General features: G+C 44.4%; 2 protein-coding genes across 2 annotated transcripts in view; one reads left to right on the top strand and one right to left on the bottom strand.

The window, feature by feature from the left end:
* The window catches only part of LOC143099848 (target of Nesh-SH3-like), a 9480-nt gene extending 4201 nt beyond the window's left edge, over window positions 1-5279 (top strand). Inside the window, exons 4-8 of the mRNA XM_076262760.1 lie at window positions 321-400; window positions 2770-2796; window positions 3247-3405; window positions 4139-4261; window positions 4826-5279. Coding sequence (XP_076118875.1) covers window positions 321-400; window positions 2770-2796; window positions 3247-3405; window positions 4139-4261; window positions 4826-4941 — 505 coding nt within the window. The 3' untranslated portion in view covers window positions 4942-5279. The remainder of the gene's footprint in view (window positions 1-320; window positions 401-2769; window positions 2797-3246; window positions 3406-4138; window positions 4262-4825) is intronic.
* A 969-nt stretch (window positions 5280-6248) lies between these two features.
* Window positions 6249-13961, bottom strand: LOC143100242 (protein TFG-like). Its single transcript, XM_076263225.1, has 4 exons — window positions 13820-13961; window positions 13476-13607; window positions 7842-7946; window positions 6249-7394 (listed from the first exon to the last, which is right to left on the bottom strand). Exons 1-4 carry the CDS (start codon window positions 13905-13907, stop codon window positions 7000-7002), a joined length of 720 nt encoding a protein of 239 aa, XP_076119340.1. The 5' UTR covers window positions 13908-13961; the 3' UTR covers window positions 6249-6999.
* Between the last annotated feature and the right edge of the window lie 261 nt (window positions 13962-14222).

Genomic DNA, 14222 nt, shown 5'->3' with positions numbered 1-14222 from the left:
GAGAGTAAAAGAGAGAGTGAGAGGGAATGAGAGAGAGAGAGAGACAGAGAGAGAGAGATATGGAATGTGAGAGAGTAATAGAGAGACAGAGAGAGAGAGAGAGGCTCAACAGGAGATGATGGAGACAGCAGATTCCTGATTCCTACATCCAAGTCTTGTTTCACTGACTGATTGTTCTATAGCAGCTACGCATGACATGGTCACAAATCTTTTATTTGTATTTGTGTTTTTTATCTGTTTGGTGATTTAAAAAGAAAGAATAAAAGTTACAGCCCCTCTGCCATGACCTCTGACCTGTGTGGTGCTTCCGATCTCCTCAGGTATGAGTTCACAGTGACGCCCAAGAATGAGCTGGGTGTTGGCCCCTCAACTGAGCCAGTCACCTTCAGCACAGAGTCAGGTAAGGAACAGAGCCTGCATGGCTTTAAAGCAACACCAAAGAGTTTTTTGTACCTTAAAATAATGTTTCCAAAATCGTTTCAGTGGTTCATCAACTTGTAACAGGGTGAACGGCACTTCTGCATTCGCTTCGCAGCCCTCTATCGGCTATAACCGCACTATGTAAGTTTGCCAGATCGGGTAGCGTATCTGTAGTTCGATGGAATGAGACATAAGAAACTACAAATTTGACTTGCGTTTGATGTTGCAATACATCGTACTTTCATAAATCATGCAACATATTCTACCTTGTCTGTGGACATTGTTATTTGCAAAGCCGGTGCTGGATAAAGAAATAGCGTGTGTGCGACAGAGGGAAAGTTCTTTGGTGTTGCTTTAAGTCACCAACATGGCTTCTACTTTCTCAAAGATTCCACCTCCATAGAGCCAATGTGGCTTCTGTTCTCTCAGGCTATATACAGTAAAACGTGCGCACAATTTAGTAAAGCGTGTAGATGATTTATTAAATTGACAGCACAATTCAGTAAAATGAGCGCACTATTTAGTGAAACGTGCACATGATTTAGTAAAATGAGCACACAATATACTAAATTGTGCAGACAATCTAGTAAAATGAGATCACAATATAGTAAAATGAGATCACAATCTAGTAAAATGAGATCACAATATAGTAAAATGAGATCACATTATAGTAAAATGAGCGCACATTCTCTGGATACACAAAAAATATCTTGCAGTGACACCTCCTGGGCTCCGTACAAAATAAAAGACAAAAGGTAGAATAATTTAAAGACAGATTCAGAATTTGTAACTCAGTGCAGTTAGCAGAAGGTATCTGAGAACAGTTTGGTCTTTAGTCTAGATTTAAAACTGACTACAGTTGGGGCCTTTTTGATGTCATCCGAAAGTTGGTTCCAGAGCTGAACCGCATAGCTGCTTCACCATGTTTTGTTCTAACAGCAGGTTTTACTAACAGGTTTTTCTTCTGAGACCTGAGAGGTTGAGAAGGTGTAAACCTCACTCTCCTCAAGACGCCTCAAGAGTGCTGCTGGCATGAAAGCTAGTAGCCTGGGCTTTTAGTTCGATTGTCAGCACGCTCGACCCCCGATCCGAGGTGTTGCTGTTTCGCTGGTTCGAGTCCGGGCGTGTGCAGGGCTGAACCGCGCAGGTTCAACACAACGCAGGTTTCACTGACAGGCTGAGAAGGCGTCGATCACTTTCCTGAGCCCGCCCCCAGGGCCATAATAGACCTCTGAAGTTCGCCTACAAAAAAGCTGCCATCTTTGACATCCGGTATCTGGCGATTTTTCCTATGGGAAAATAACATGGGGATTTTGAATAATCGCACCTGTTAAAGTCTCGTGGGGATGAAAAAGTCTGAAATGCAGACGTTTTCCTGAACACACTTTTGTCCTCTGCCTTCGAGTGGATACTGTGATCTCCGGTAAGTGAAGGCGGCACACTTAGATTTTTGCTTCTCCAGAGCTAACTTGCAATGCAATTTGCTATAGGCAGTTAGCTTCAATTAACAACCGGATCTCCTTATATGGGCAAAGATGGCCGTTTTGGATCTTTTTTGTAGGCGAACTTCAGAGGTCTATTAGTCATGACTGATGCTGTCTCATTCTCTTTCAATACTTTGCTTAATGAAGTGATTCATCAAGTAAACTTTTCTATAGAAGAGAGACGTAGTCCTGGTTCACACAGCCAATGATGTTACAACACAAATTACTTTTATAATGTTTATTAAAGTAAATAATCTAAATAAGTAAAATGAAGTAAACAAATCAACACATTCATACATTTACATTTATTCATTTAGCAGTAAATCCAAAGCGACATAAAGAAATGAGGACTCTGTCCTCCATTGGCAGCCCTCTGAAGTAAAAGTGTAATGTTAGTATAATGTAGAATATAGCTTAGCCACTTTGTGGTTGTGATTAGCAACTGCGGCTAGCAGCAGCTCTCTTTAATAGTTTTAACCTCTGTAGCTTGGCCTCCCCTAAACATGCGGTTGTGGTGTATGTGTGAGAGTGTGTAATTGGGGAGTATTTAAGATCTAGTAGGGCGTGAGATGAGAGCGTGTGCTTATGTGTTTGATTAGAGTGGTTCTCCGCGGATGAAATCGCAAGCGTGAGTGTAATTAGCCTGGCGCTACGCTAATGGATTCAACGTGGCCTTGGCTTTAGTAACCTTGGCAACCACTCACCCAGGGCTGGTGATGGAGACAATGGAGTCCTGTTAGCTTGCCAGAACCTTGTATAACACACACACACACACACACACACCAGCTGTGAAAAGGGTGAAATTGAGTTGACAGTAAACTAATAGCTCTTTAATAATGGCCCCTACTCCTCCTCTCCTCTCTAGCGGATCCTCGTGTAGCAGAGGTCACAGGTGAGTTGCCTTCATTACTCATATTCACAGGTGCCGAAAGGTGTGAGATTGTGTGTGTGTGTGTGCACGTGTGTGTATGTGTGTGCACGAACGCAAGGGTGGGAGAGAGAGAGTGAGATCAAGAGTCCTCTGAAGAGTAAAAACAAAACACACTTCACTCAAGTTCACTCAATGTATCATCCAATCTGTTACAATCCACAGTGATTAGATGAGTCTTTATCTCCCTCACACACACACACACATGCACACACATATACAGTACATACACACAGCAAAAACACCACAATGTGATTAGATGAGTCCCTCTCTCTCACACACACACACACACACACACACACACACACACAAACAGCACACTGCCATGATAGCCTACACTGCATGACTTCACATGATGGATCCCCTGTTGGAGGACCCTCTCCCTGACGTCCGTCTTTGTGTGACCGCCCGCAGGCAAGCGCGCCATCTGGTCCACGTTCCCCTTTAAGCTGGACATGAGTTCGGAGTGCAATGGACCGCAGTACATCAAGCGGACCTGGTACCGCAAGTTCGTGGGCATCCAGCTCTGCAACTCACTGCGCTACAAGATCTACCTGAGCGACTCCCTCAGGGGTCAGTCACTGTCCTGTCCACTCATCTAGCATTGTCCATATTCTCTCTCTCTATATATATATATATATATATATAGATACTGCTCAAAAAAATTAAGGGAACACGTCAATCATACGCTGGATCGGTACTCTGACACTGTTTGACTCTGAGCACAAGTAAAACTTTTGAGGAGAGTGTTTTATTTTGCAAGAACTGTCAGACATTCTGTGAATGTAGTTTGAGAATGGAGAAAAGGGTGGAAGGTTTCAAAACAATTGTGGAAAACTGTAAGTGTCCCCTTAATTTTTTGAGCATATATATATAAAAATTATATTCCAATGAATAAATATATCGCCCACCATCTGCTCTTTTCTCTAAGGGATCATATTTATCAACCCATTTCATCATAACTCTTAACTTCTCCTTCCTCTTTTTCTGGAGCTACACAAGGCAGACATCCATTTATTCAGCTGTAACAATCAGCCAATCAATCAATCAATCTCATCTCCTCAGCCACCATGGTTACAACTTTGTGCATCCCATAATGAAGACTCCATTTATCCACATTATGTGGGCAGGATGATGAACTTGCAGTAATTGCAGACAGAATTGACAGAAATCTTTCACTCCTTTCACAGATGACAAAGCGTTAATCACAATACAGAACACAGAATGATGTGACCCTTCCATGAGTGAACTTGCATTAATGCACATAGTAAAATCATGTATTTTGTGTGTGTGTGTGTGTGTGTAGGGCCGTTCTACCACATCGGGGACCAGTCAGGTCATGGGGAGGATCATTGTCAGTTTGTCGACTCTTTCCTGGATGGACGCACAGGCAGCTCTACACCATTCAACAAGCTCCCCGAAACAGAAGGTATACACACTCACGCACGCAGGCACACACACAGGCACCTCCGTACCACTTGAGTATGTTCTTCAACTGTCAGGTCAAAATTGACGTGCGAGACCATCTTTGAACCATTTTTATGAAAATATGAACAAAAGCAATCTTTTTTCTGATATTAAGGACACACTAGGAAAAGTCACTGCATTTCAAGTTAAAAACATTATCTCGGGGGGTCCTATGCTCTTCAAAATAGTCATGGGTCAATTTTTTTTAACCCTCACAACAACACAAGGGTTTAATCATCCCAGTAAGTGCAAGGTTACACACACACAGCCATACCACTCAACCATCAGTTCAAAACACAAGGAAGATATCATATACATACTTAGGAAATATATTGTAAATACACAAACACACACCCACCCACAACCATAGCAGTCAACCATCAGGTCAAAACACGCGCGCGCACACACACACACACCATCTCCTTCCTCTTCAACCAGTTGACGGAAATGACACACGGTGTGACGCGGTTATTATCTATTCCCTGACTCTAAGCTTCACCTGTGTGTGTGTGTGTGTGTGTTGCAGGTTTCTACAGGGCCATGCGCCAAGAACCAGTGGAATTTGGAACCATCGGTGGAAATTCCCACATTAACTACGTCTCCTGGTATGAGTGCGGAGTAGCTATCCCTGGCAAGTGGTAGGACCCCCGCCCCCAACGCTGGCTGGCTGTCCACAGATCTGCCCAAGTGTAGTAGCGAGCCGTCCAGAGAGACTGCCTGATCTGAAGTGCCAAGAGAATCCTGCCGCTCTGGAGGCCAGACAGTAGAGTGCAGCCTTCTCCTGAGCATGTGTGTAAAATATATCTGTAAACACACACACACACACACACACACTACTCCTAAGCATGTGTAAAATATATCTGTAATCACACACACACAGCCTACTCCTGAGCATGTGTGTAAAATATATCTGTAATCTTCAAGAGTTAGTGACTGACAGCAACAAGAGCGTGCACACACACATACACACAGACTACACAGACACACACACACAGACACAGTTAGGGAGAGCGATAAAACACACACTGGGAGGTTTGTGTCCTGACAGAGGTCAGATAAGGTGCTCTTATTTATGAAACATATCAGTACACAGTACATACACACCTCCAGCCACTTAACTAATCAATAATTTTCAAGCAAATCAAGGCACACACCATATGTATGGTCATCATATCACACAGAGTATAAATCACAGCTTTGCCAAACAGCAACACACACACACACGTACCATTACAGCTTTGCTGAACATGATAAGGGGTCCAGGTGGTCTCTGCATAAATACACACACACACAGACACACACATACGTATTTATTCTGTATGTATATGATGTAATAGAGCTTATTTAACTCAGAGAGGCGTATGACCTTGCTATCATATCAGGATGGGATCGATCATTGAGAGTGTCTGGAAGTCTGGTTTGAGTGAATGAGTGTGTGTGCACATATCTTTGTAATAACAAGTCTGTTTGTGTATTTTGATGACAAAGATTGTGTGTGTTGCGTGAAGTGTGTGTGTGTGTGTGGTTGTGTGCGGAGTATAAGAAAGTGGTTGTCTGTTTGTGGTGGTGACAACGTGTCTGTCGGCTTTCCGTGAGCTGGGTTTACAGAAACAGAAAGCCATCTGCCCTCAAGTTTACAAACGAAGGATTTTATTATACGAAAATTTGTAGGGAGGAACTCCCCGACTATACAGAGCATAATTTTATTTTTGACATGTATGTGACGTATTATGTAATATTTTCTGTAATAAAAGCGTAAATTAAACTGTTTGTGTGGATTATACGAGTGAAGAGTGGCCACGAGAAACAGTTACTGCATTTTCAGGGTTTATAAAATCCAGTGACTTTTCAAGATGTTAACTTGCTACAAACACAGTCTTTCAGCTACTACTACCACACACACACACACACACACACACACACATCATTGACTGTAATCAGTAGAAATGTTCCATTTGAAAGCCTTTATTTAGTTTGAGAAACAAAAAAAAGAACAGTTACAGTTTAAACAGAAAGTCCTACAGCAACTGCAGACACACCTGCAGCCGTTAGAAAAGACTGGGAGCGAAGGATGAACATACACAAAGAGGGGAGAAGAGATAAAAGAGAGAAAACAACTGAGAGAGAGAGAGATAGAGAGAGAGGGAGACTCCTTCAAAAGGCAGGACTATGCCTGAGCACTGATCATTCTCTAGTGTTTTAACTGTTACAATTTAGGGTGCGTTAGGACAGGGTCAGGGTGACAAGCGATAAAACACTCAACACACACACACACAAAAATACACACTAACATGGACGGACAGAAGACAAAACAGAAACACACACACACATTTACACAAACACACTTTTACTCTCTCATTAAACTCCCAGATTGCACCTTACAAGTGAGCGCGCACACACACACACACGTAAATCCTATTCTGTTTGGTCTCTCATATGTGCAATCACACACACACACACACACACAAAAACTAAAATGAAATAAATGGGGGGTGGTTGTGTGTGTGTGTGTGTGTGTGTGTGTGTGTGTGTGTGTGTGTAGGGAAGGGTGAGGCCAGATATAAGGCTGGTTGGGGTGGGGTGCTCACCTGACCACTTCTGACAACATCAGGTCATCGGAGTGTGTGTGTATGTGTGTTGTGTGTTTGTGTTGTGTTTGTGTGTGTGTATGTGTGTGTGTGTGTCTGGGGTAGGAAGGGTTTATCGGTATCCAGGGCCGGGCTGGGTATAGCCCGTTCCGTAAGGAGGGCGGTTTCGGGCATAGGGGTTGGAGCCTCCGGGAGGGGGGGTTACCGTGGCACCAGGTGGGGGGGTGTAGGTGGGGCGGGGCTGGTAGCCGGGGGCTGGTTGAGAGGTGGGGGGCAGGCTGTAATTGGCTGGCTGCTGCTGCTGAGGTGCACCCTGGGAAGTGTAGTTCTGAGGGGGGAAGGCCCCTGGGGGGTACTGGGCAGCCCCCTGGGGAGGGGGAGGCTGTGATTGGCCAGTGCTGAAGCCCGAGGCGGGGGCCTGGGAGGTGGGGGCCTGTGGCGGAAAGTTCTGGAACTGCTGCTGCTGCGGCTGCTGAGGAGCTCCAGGCTGCTGCTGGGGGGTGTAACCTGCTGAGACACACACACACACACACACACACACACACACACACACACATACGCACATACATACACACACATGCACACACACGCACACACACACAAAACAAACACTTGATATTTATTCGTCTGATCATTTGTTTTAACCTACTGTTCACTTACTTCATTCTTCAGCATTTATTTCTGTGTCTGTATACCTTCATAATTTAACCAACAGGGGTTCCATTAATTTTATACTTTTCATTTAGTGTTATTGTGATTATTATTATATTGTAAACTGTTTTAATAGCATATGCAGCATATCTCATATGTGTCAGGCCATTTCAAATACCTGTGACCCTTGAAATCGGACGATAGATGACTGATGATTGAAATAGATGATTGTTTTATCCAGCTGAGCTTACTGGGTAAGTAATGTGTGTGTATGTACACGTGTGTGTGTGTGTGTGTTCTTACCAGGGTACTGCATGCCATACTGCTGTTGTGGCTGCTGCTGCTGTGGGGCTGCAGGCTGTTGGGGGGGATATCCACCTGGGGCCTGGTACTGCTGATACATCTGACCTGCTCACACACACACACGTGCAGCAACACACACACGTGCAGCAGCACGCACACGCACACACACACACACACAAAAGGAGAGTGAAGGGAGAGTCAATCAAACTGGAGAGTAGATACGTATATCATGTACTTCAGCAGACAGTGAATGTGCCTATGCGCGCACGCGCACGCGCACACGCACACGCACACGCACACGCACACACACACACACACACACACACACACACACACACACACACACACACAGACACAGACACAGAAATGTAATGATGGAAAATTCAGAGACACTACTCTCTCACACGATCACTGCAGAACGTCCTCACATTTTAACACACACACACACACACACACACACACACACACACAGACAGAAAGGATGACTTCTGAATCCCTTCCACATCAACTAGGGCTGTCATTTTTGTGAAAAAATCCTGTTCGATTTTTGAGACATAAGTGTTCATTGAATCGATTGTAAAATCGATTTTTCATGTCTAAAGACGTTTTCAACGCCAAATATAGGCCACTCCACAAACTAACAGGCATTAGGACAAACAGAGGGGCGCTTGTAGATGCAAGCCAGCAACATTTCTGATGATTTATTGGCATGAAGTTTCGTGAACAATGACAAACAGGAGTGCAACATTCTCGAAAAACAATAAGCCGAGTGGACTGCCTACATCAGTGACAAACATGACTGCAGGATTTAACGTAGCTGTGTCTGTGTTTACGATTAGAAATGTCAAACAAATTTAGCCTACGTAGAACTCGATTGCACAGTTTGCATAGCCTACCGCTTTGTTCTTCTCCATAGTTTGATATACCAAAAATCCGAAGTACTTCCACATCTAACTCCTCAAGTTATTAGGGCCTATCACTCGTCTCTCTCATGTCGCACAGGTTGATCGCGTTGTCCTCCATATTTTGGCAAAACAGGAGCTGCACAGCAGCTGATTGAAACAGCTGTTTCCGGTGCGTAAAATTGGTGGGAATTACTGCACTTCGGAATTCTTTTATCTTATATTTTTGTTTGTGAATTTTGTAACATCTATCCTTTTTATTTGTTTAATTCATTTAAAATGAATAGTGTTTGGTTAAAATCGATTCCCTATTTTAGTTTTCGAGAAAAAGAGAAAGAGGGAGAGTGTGTATGTGTGTGTGTGTGTGTGTTATAACTCAGACCATGTGTTTGTGTTAGGGCAGAGATAAACAAACAAGGTGAATACATTCCCAATAACCGGCCATCCATACACTCCCAAATACACACACACACACACACAAGCACACACACACACACACACACACAAACACAAATGAATACCATTCATACACTACTGGAGGACATATACACACAAACACATGCACATACACACTAAGGCCATCCCACACACTGACAAAGTGTGCACACACACACACAATGAATAACAAAGCACACACACCATTAATGGCATCCATGCACTAATAAAGAAGAGCTCACGTGTACACAAGCTCCTGCACACATGTGTGTCTGTGTCTGCATTTAGGATTCAACTCCTATTTGTGTGTGTGTGTGCATGTGTGTGTGCATGTGTGTGTGCATGTGTGTGTGTGTGTGTGTGTGTGTGTGTGTGTGTGTGTGTGTATGTGTGTATGTGTCTGTGCATGTGTGTGTGTGTACACACATGTGATTCAGCTGCTCAGAGCTTTACTTTGGAATAGGAAGACAGAGGAATGTAGAATGCAGCCAAACGGACATGTTCCTGTCCATACTGGACCCTCATCAAAGAAGTCACTCACACACACACACACACACTGACAAGCGCACACACACACTCACGAGCGCACACACACACTCATGAGCGCACACACACACTCACACACTCACGAGCGCACACACACACTCACGAGCGCACACACACAGTGTGCAACACGTGCATGTCATACTGAAACAAAAACATTAGACCTGAGAATATACTCACAGGACCGACACAAGCATGCGCACACGCACACACGTACGTACGCGCGCACACGCGCACGCACACACACACACACAAACACACACACACACACACACACACACACAGACACAGACACACACACACACACACACACAGTAGAGGCATAATGGAGTTAATTTCAAAGAAAATGGAACTGAACTGCCATAGCGAATTCTCCTGACATTTCCATGAGTGTGTTTGTGTTCAAGTGAGAGAATTTGAAAGAACTTCTGCCCGTCTCACTCTTTGTGTGTGTGTGTATGTGTGTGTGGGAAAGAGAGAGCGAGACAAGAGAAAATGTCCCCTCATCTGTCTCTGAGTGAGTGTGCGAGTGTAACACATATAAACAGGAACATTAAAGAGGCCCTATGCAACAATTTTATCAAAAATGACCTTAATTATGCAGGTTGAGTCGTTGTTATGGTTCTACAACACTGTTTGGGTCGTTTGGTGGGTGCTTCGTCTCCCCCTAGTGCTTCTCCGCGGAAAAAAAGAATATGCAACTTTCTGGTCCGAACACATCTGGATGTAACTCAGCAGAAATACTCGAAAATGTAGTCAAATTGTAGTTTCTAAGAAAACTGCAAAACGGACTCCGACTTGGCTTTTTTGCTGTTGAAATTGTAAGTAGCCTACCCTTGGGTGAACTTCGTTTTTGTAATGTGATTTGATAGTCTCTTGAACAATGTGTTTGCTCGTCGTTTAGCTTGGTTTATTGATGGCTAGCTCGCTAGCTAGTGGGGGTTTAGCATAGCAGTCACTTGCTACCGAAGCTGCAGGGGGAGCTATGTCATGAAAAATGCGAGCCCAAATCAGGCGAAAACCCAGAAACAGCGAAGGAATAACCAGACCTGCATAGGGCTTCTTTAAGCACCAGTCACAGCAAGTCTCCACTACCACTAAATGTCAGGGTTGGGTCAGAGCTACACACAATGTGTGTGTGTGTTTGTATGTATATGTATGTGTGTATGTGTGTGTTTGAAAAAAAAAAATATATATATGTGTGAGGACACAGCTATTATTAGCCTTACGGTAGCGTGACTGAAGCGGATGACTGACTATGTCCAGTTTTATCAACCGAGTGAGTGTCTTTTTCTGCCCCCTAGTTAATACCAGGGACTGTCATAAGGTGTCACTATAGAATATAATTAATGTATTTCGGGGGAAGTAAGGGGAGAAGAAGTTATATGTACACAGATTGTGTAGGCTATAGGCCCACTTTTAAAATGTGCTACTGCTACGTCAATGGAAAACTTCTCCTGGTCGGTAAAATGACACCAGGATATTTCTAACAGTTCGTGCTTTTGACCGTTTGTGCCCTGAAAGGCAAGTCTTTCACATTCATATTCGGTTACATCTGCCAAGAACGATCGAGAGCTGACACATTGAGTAACGAGTAGCCTAATGAGTAGGCTACATTTTAGCTCTACCGTAAAACCTTATAGCGGTGTGGACAAATGGAATGACTGCTAATGTGTTTAATCTTCACCTAAACAAAGTCAGGGTTTAACAGTCAAAACGTATGTTTATCCGTGAAATTGGTTCACAATATGAAAGTGTAGACTGTATACTGTCGAATTATGCAAAAACGTGAAATTCAACCCGTATGTTTGTTTATCGTGGATTTTCTCATAATAGCACTTTGCGCAAGACGACTGGTTTCGTCTTGCAGGGTCACATATATATATATATATATATATATATATATATATATATATATGTATGTGTGTGTGTGTGTGTGTGTGTGTGTGTGTGTGTGTGTACATCTAGCATTTTAATTCCCCACTCACTCTCTCTTTCTACTCTTTCACTGCCATCCCTTTATTCTTCCTTCTCATTCTCTCTATCCCCCTTTCATCCTTCCATCACACACACAAGTGTGTGTGTGTGTGTCTTCACCCAGTGACAGGTGACATCTGTGTGTGTGTGTGTGTGTGTGTGTATGTGTGGAGATATAACCTTGCATGGCATTGTCCTTGGCAGTGGATGCTTTCCTGGAAAAGAAGCTCTTCCCTGGAATGTGTGCGTGTGTGTGTTCTGTGGAATATTCACATTGATGTGACAGAGATTGTGCAATGTCCCGAAGTGTTCTTGCGCATACCTCACATGAGCTGACAGCAGTGTGTGTACGTGTGTGTGTGTGTGTACGTGTATGTGTGTGTGTGAGTACGTGTGTGTTTTCTCTCAAATCAGACCTGAAGTCTGTTATACAGTACTTATAAATATGCTGTCCTTACACACACAATCCTGTCATCATATTCATAAAATCTCACACACACAGTTTCCATATACAGTAGAGTGGCTGCTCTGTGTGTCTCTCTGTGTGTGTGTGTGTGTGTTTGTGTGTGTGTGTGTTAGGGATGGGCATTCAATTAAATTTTCTTAGTCGATCGTCGGAGAATTAACGATCGACTATCGATTAATAATTCATATTTTTATATATATATATTTTTTTATTTTAAATTAAAAATGCAATGGAAATACAAAAATACATTGTGTTTTTCCTCGATGAGATCTTTATTAACAAGAAGAACAACTTGTCGCAGTTAAACTGGACTTTTGGTTATATTAGGCTAAACTTGAAGATATAGCCTATGCGCTGCGGTGCTCTAAAAGCAGCGGAACCTAGCTGCGAGCCGACGGAAACAGGTAACTGACTATGGTGTCAAATATTACCCCGGGGTGGTAAAATGTTTAATTTCTGCGACAGTGAAATTAATTTAATTGCTTCAAGACTCATACTATGCAACACAACCTGCATTAGTTTAATCGATAACAAATTAACGTGATCGACAAAATTCTTAATAATCAATTATCGATCGTCGATTAATCATGCCCATCCCTAGTCTGTGTGTGTGTGTGTGTGTGTGCGTGTGTACTGCGATGGTTAGTGCATGATGATGTGCAGGTCTATATTTATGTGTGTGTGTGTGTGTGTGCGTGTGTACTGCGATGGTTAGTGCATGATGATGTGCAGGTCTATATTTATGTGTATGTGCCTGTGCATTCATGTGTTTAAGGTGTAAGATACTGCCACATGTGTACAAGGCACCGTCCACTGTTTGCTTTGCGTAGGCGGGCGGGGGGCCTGTGTGTGTGTGTGTGTGTGTGTGTGTGTGTGTGTGCGTACCGTCCACTGCTTGCTGTGCGTAGGCGGTGGGGGCCTGAGTGTGTGTGTGTGTGTGTGTGTGTGTGTGTGTGTGTGCGCGTACCGTCCACTGCTTGGTGTGCGTAGGCGGTGGGGGCCTGAGTGTGTGTGTGTGTGTGTGTGTGTGTGTGTGTGTGTGTGTGTGTGTGTGTGTGTGTGTGTGTGTGTGTGTGTGTGTGTGTGTGTGTGTGTGTGTGTGTGTACCGTCCACTGCTTGCTGTGCGTAGGCGGTGGGGGCCTGAGTGTGTGTGTGTGTGTGTGTGTGTGTGTGTGTGTGTGTGTGTGTGTGTGTGTGTGTGCGCGTACCGTCCACTGCTTGTTGTGCATAGGCGGTGGGGGCCTGAGTGTGTGTCTGTGTCTGTGTGTGTGTGTGTGTGTGCGTGCGTGCGTGCGTGCGTGCGTGCGTACCGTCCACTGCTTGCTGTGCGTAGGCGGCGGGGGCCTGGGGGGCCACAGCTGGTGGGGGGGCAGAGGAGGCTGAGTTGATGCTGTCAGGAGTTCCAGAACGTTCCTCTGCTTGGGCAGCTACAGCAGCAGGAACTGAGAGAGAGAAGGAGGAGGGAGGGAGGGATAGAGAGAGGGAGAGAGAGGGAGAGAGAGGGAGAGAAGGAGAAGGGAGAAGGAGGGGCCAAATGTCATTCAAATGTCAAATGTCTTTGATTGTGTATTTGTTCATTTTCATGTGTGTGTGTATGTGTGAGTGTGTTTGTATGTGTGTGTGTGTGTATGTATGTGTGTATGTATGTGTGTACCTGCACTGGGTTCCTCAGACAGGCCGAAGGCGGAGATGACGTTCTTGCTGACCTCGTCCTGGTTCTTGAGTGGGTCGAACGCAGACATGCTTGCAGCACTCACTGGGGCCTTTACTGGCTCCACACACACCTTATCACCTACACACACTATGGATGTGCACACACGCACACACACACGCACGCACACACACACACACACACACGTACACACACACACGCACGCACGCACGCACGCACGCACGCACGCACGCGTACACACACACACACACACACGTACACACACACACACACACACACACACACACACACACACACACACACACACACACACACACACACACACACACACACACACACACACACACACACACACACACACACACACACACACACACACACACAC

Source organism: Alosa pseudoharengus, unplaced genomic scaffold (assembly GCF_046254945.1).
Source record: "Alosa pseudoharengus isolate Yale_2024_CS ecotype anadromous, Long Island Sound unplaced genomic scaffold, YU_APseudo_1.1 YU_APseudo_1.1_scf_3, whole genome shotgun sequence".
In the NCBI taxonomy this organism is placed as follows: Eukaryota; Metazoa; Chordata; class Actinopteri; order Clupeiformes; family Clupeidae; genus Alosa; species Alosa pseudoharengus.
The sequence above is the reverse complement of the archived record's forward strand: the minus strand, read 5'-3'. Positions and strand labels throughout refer to the sequence as shown.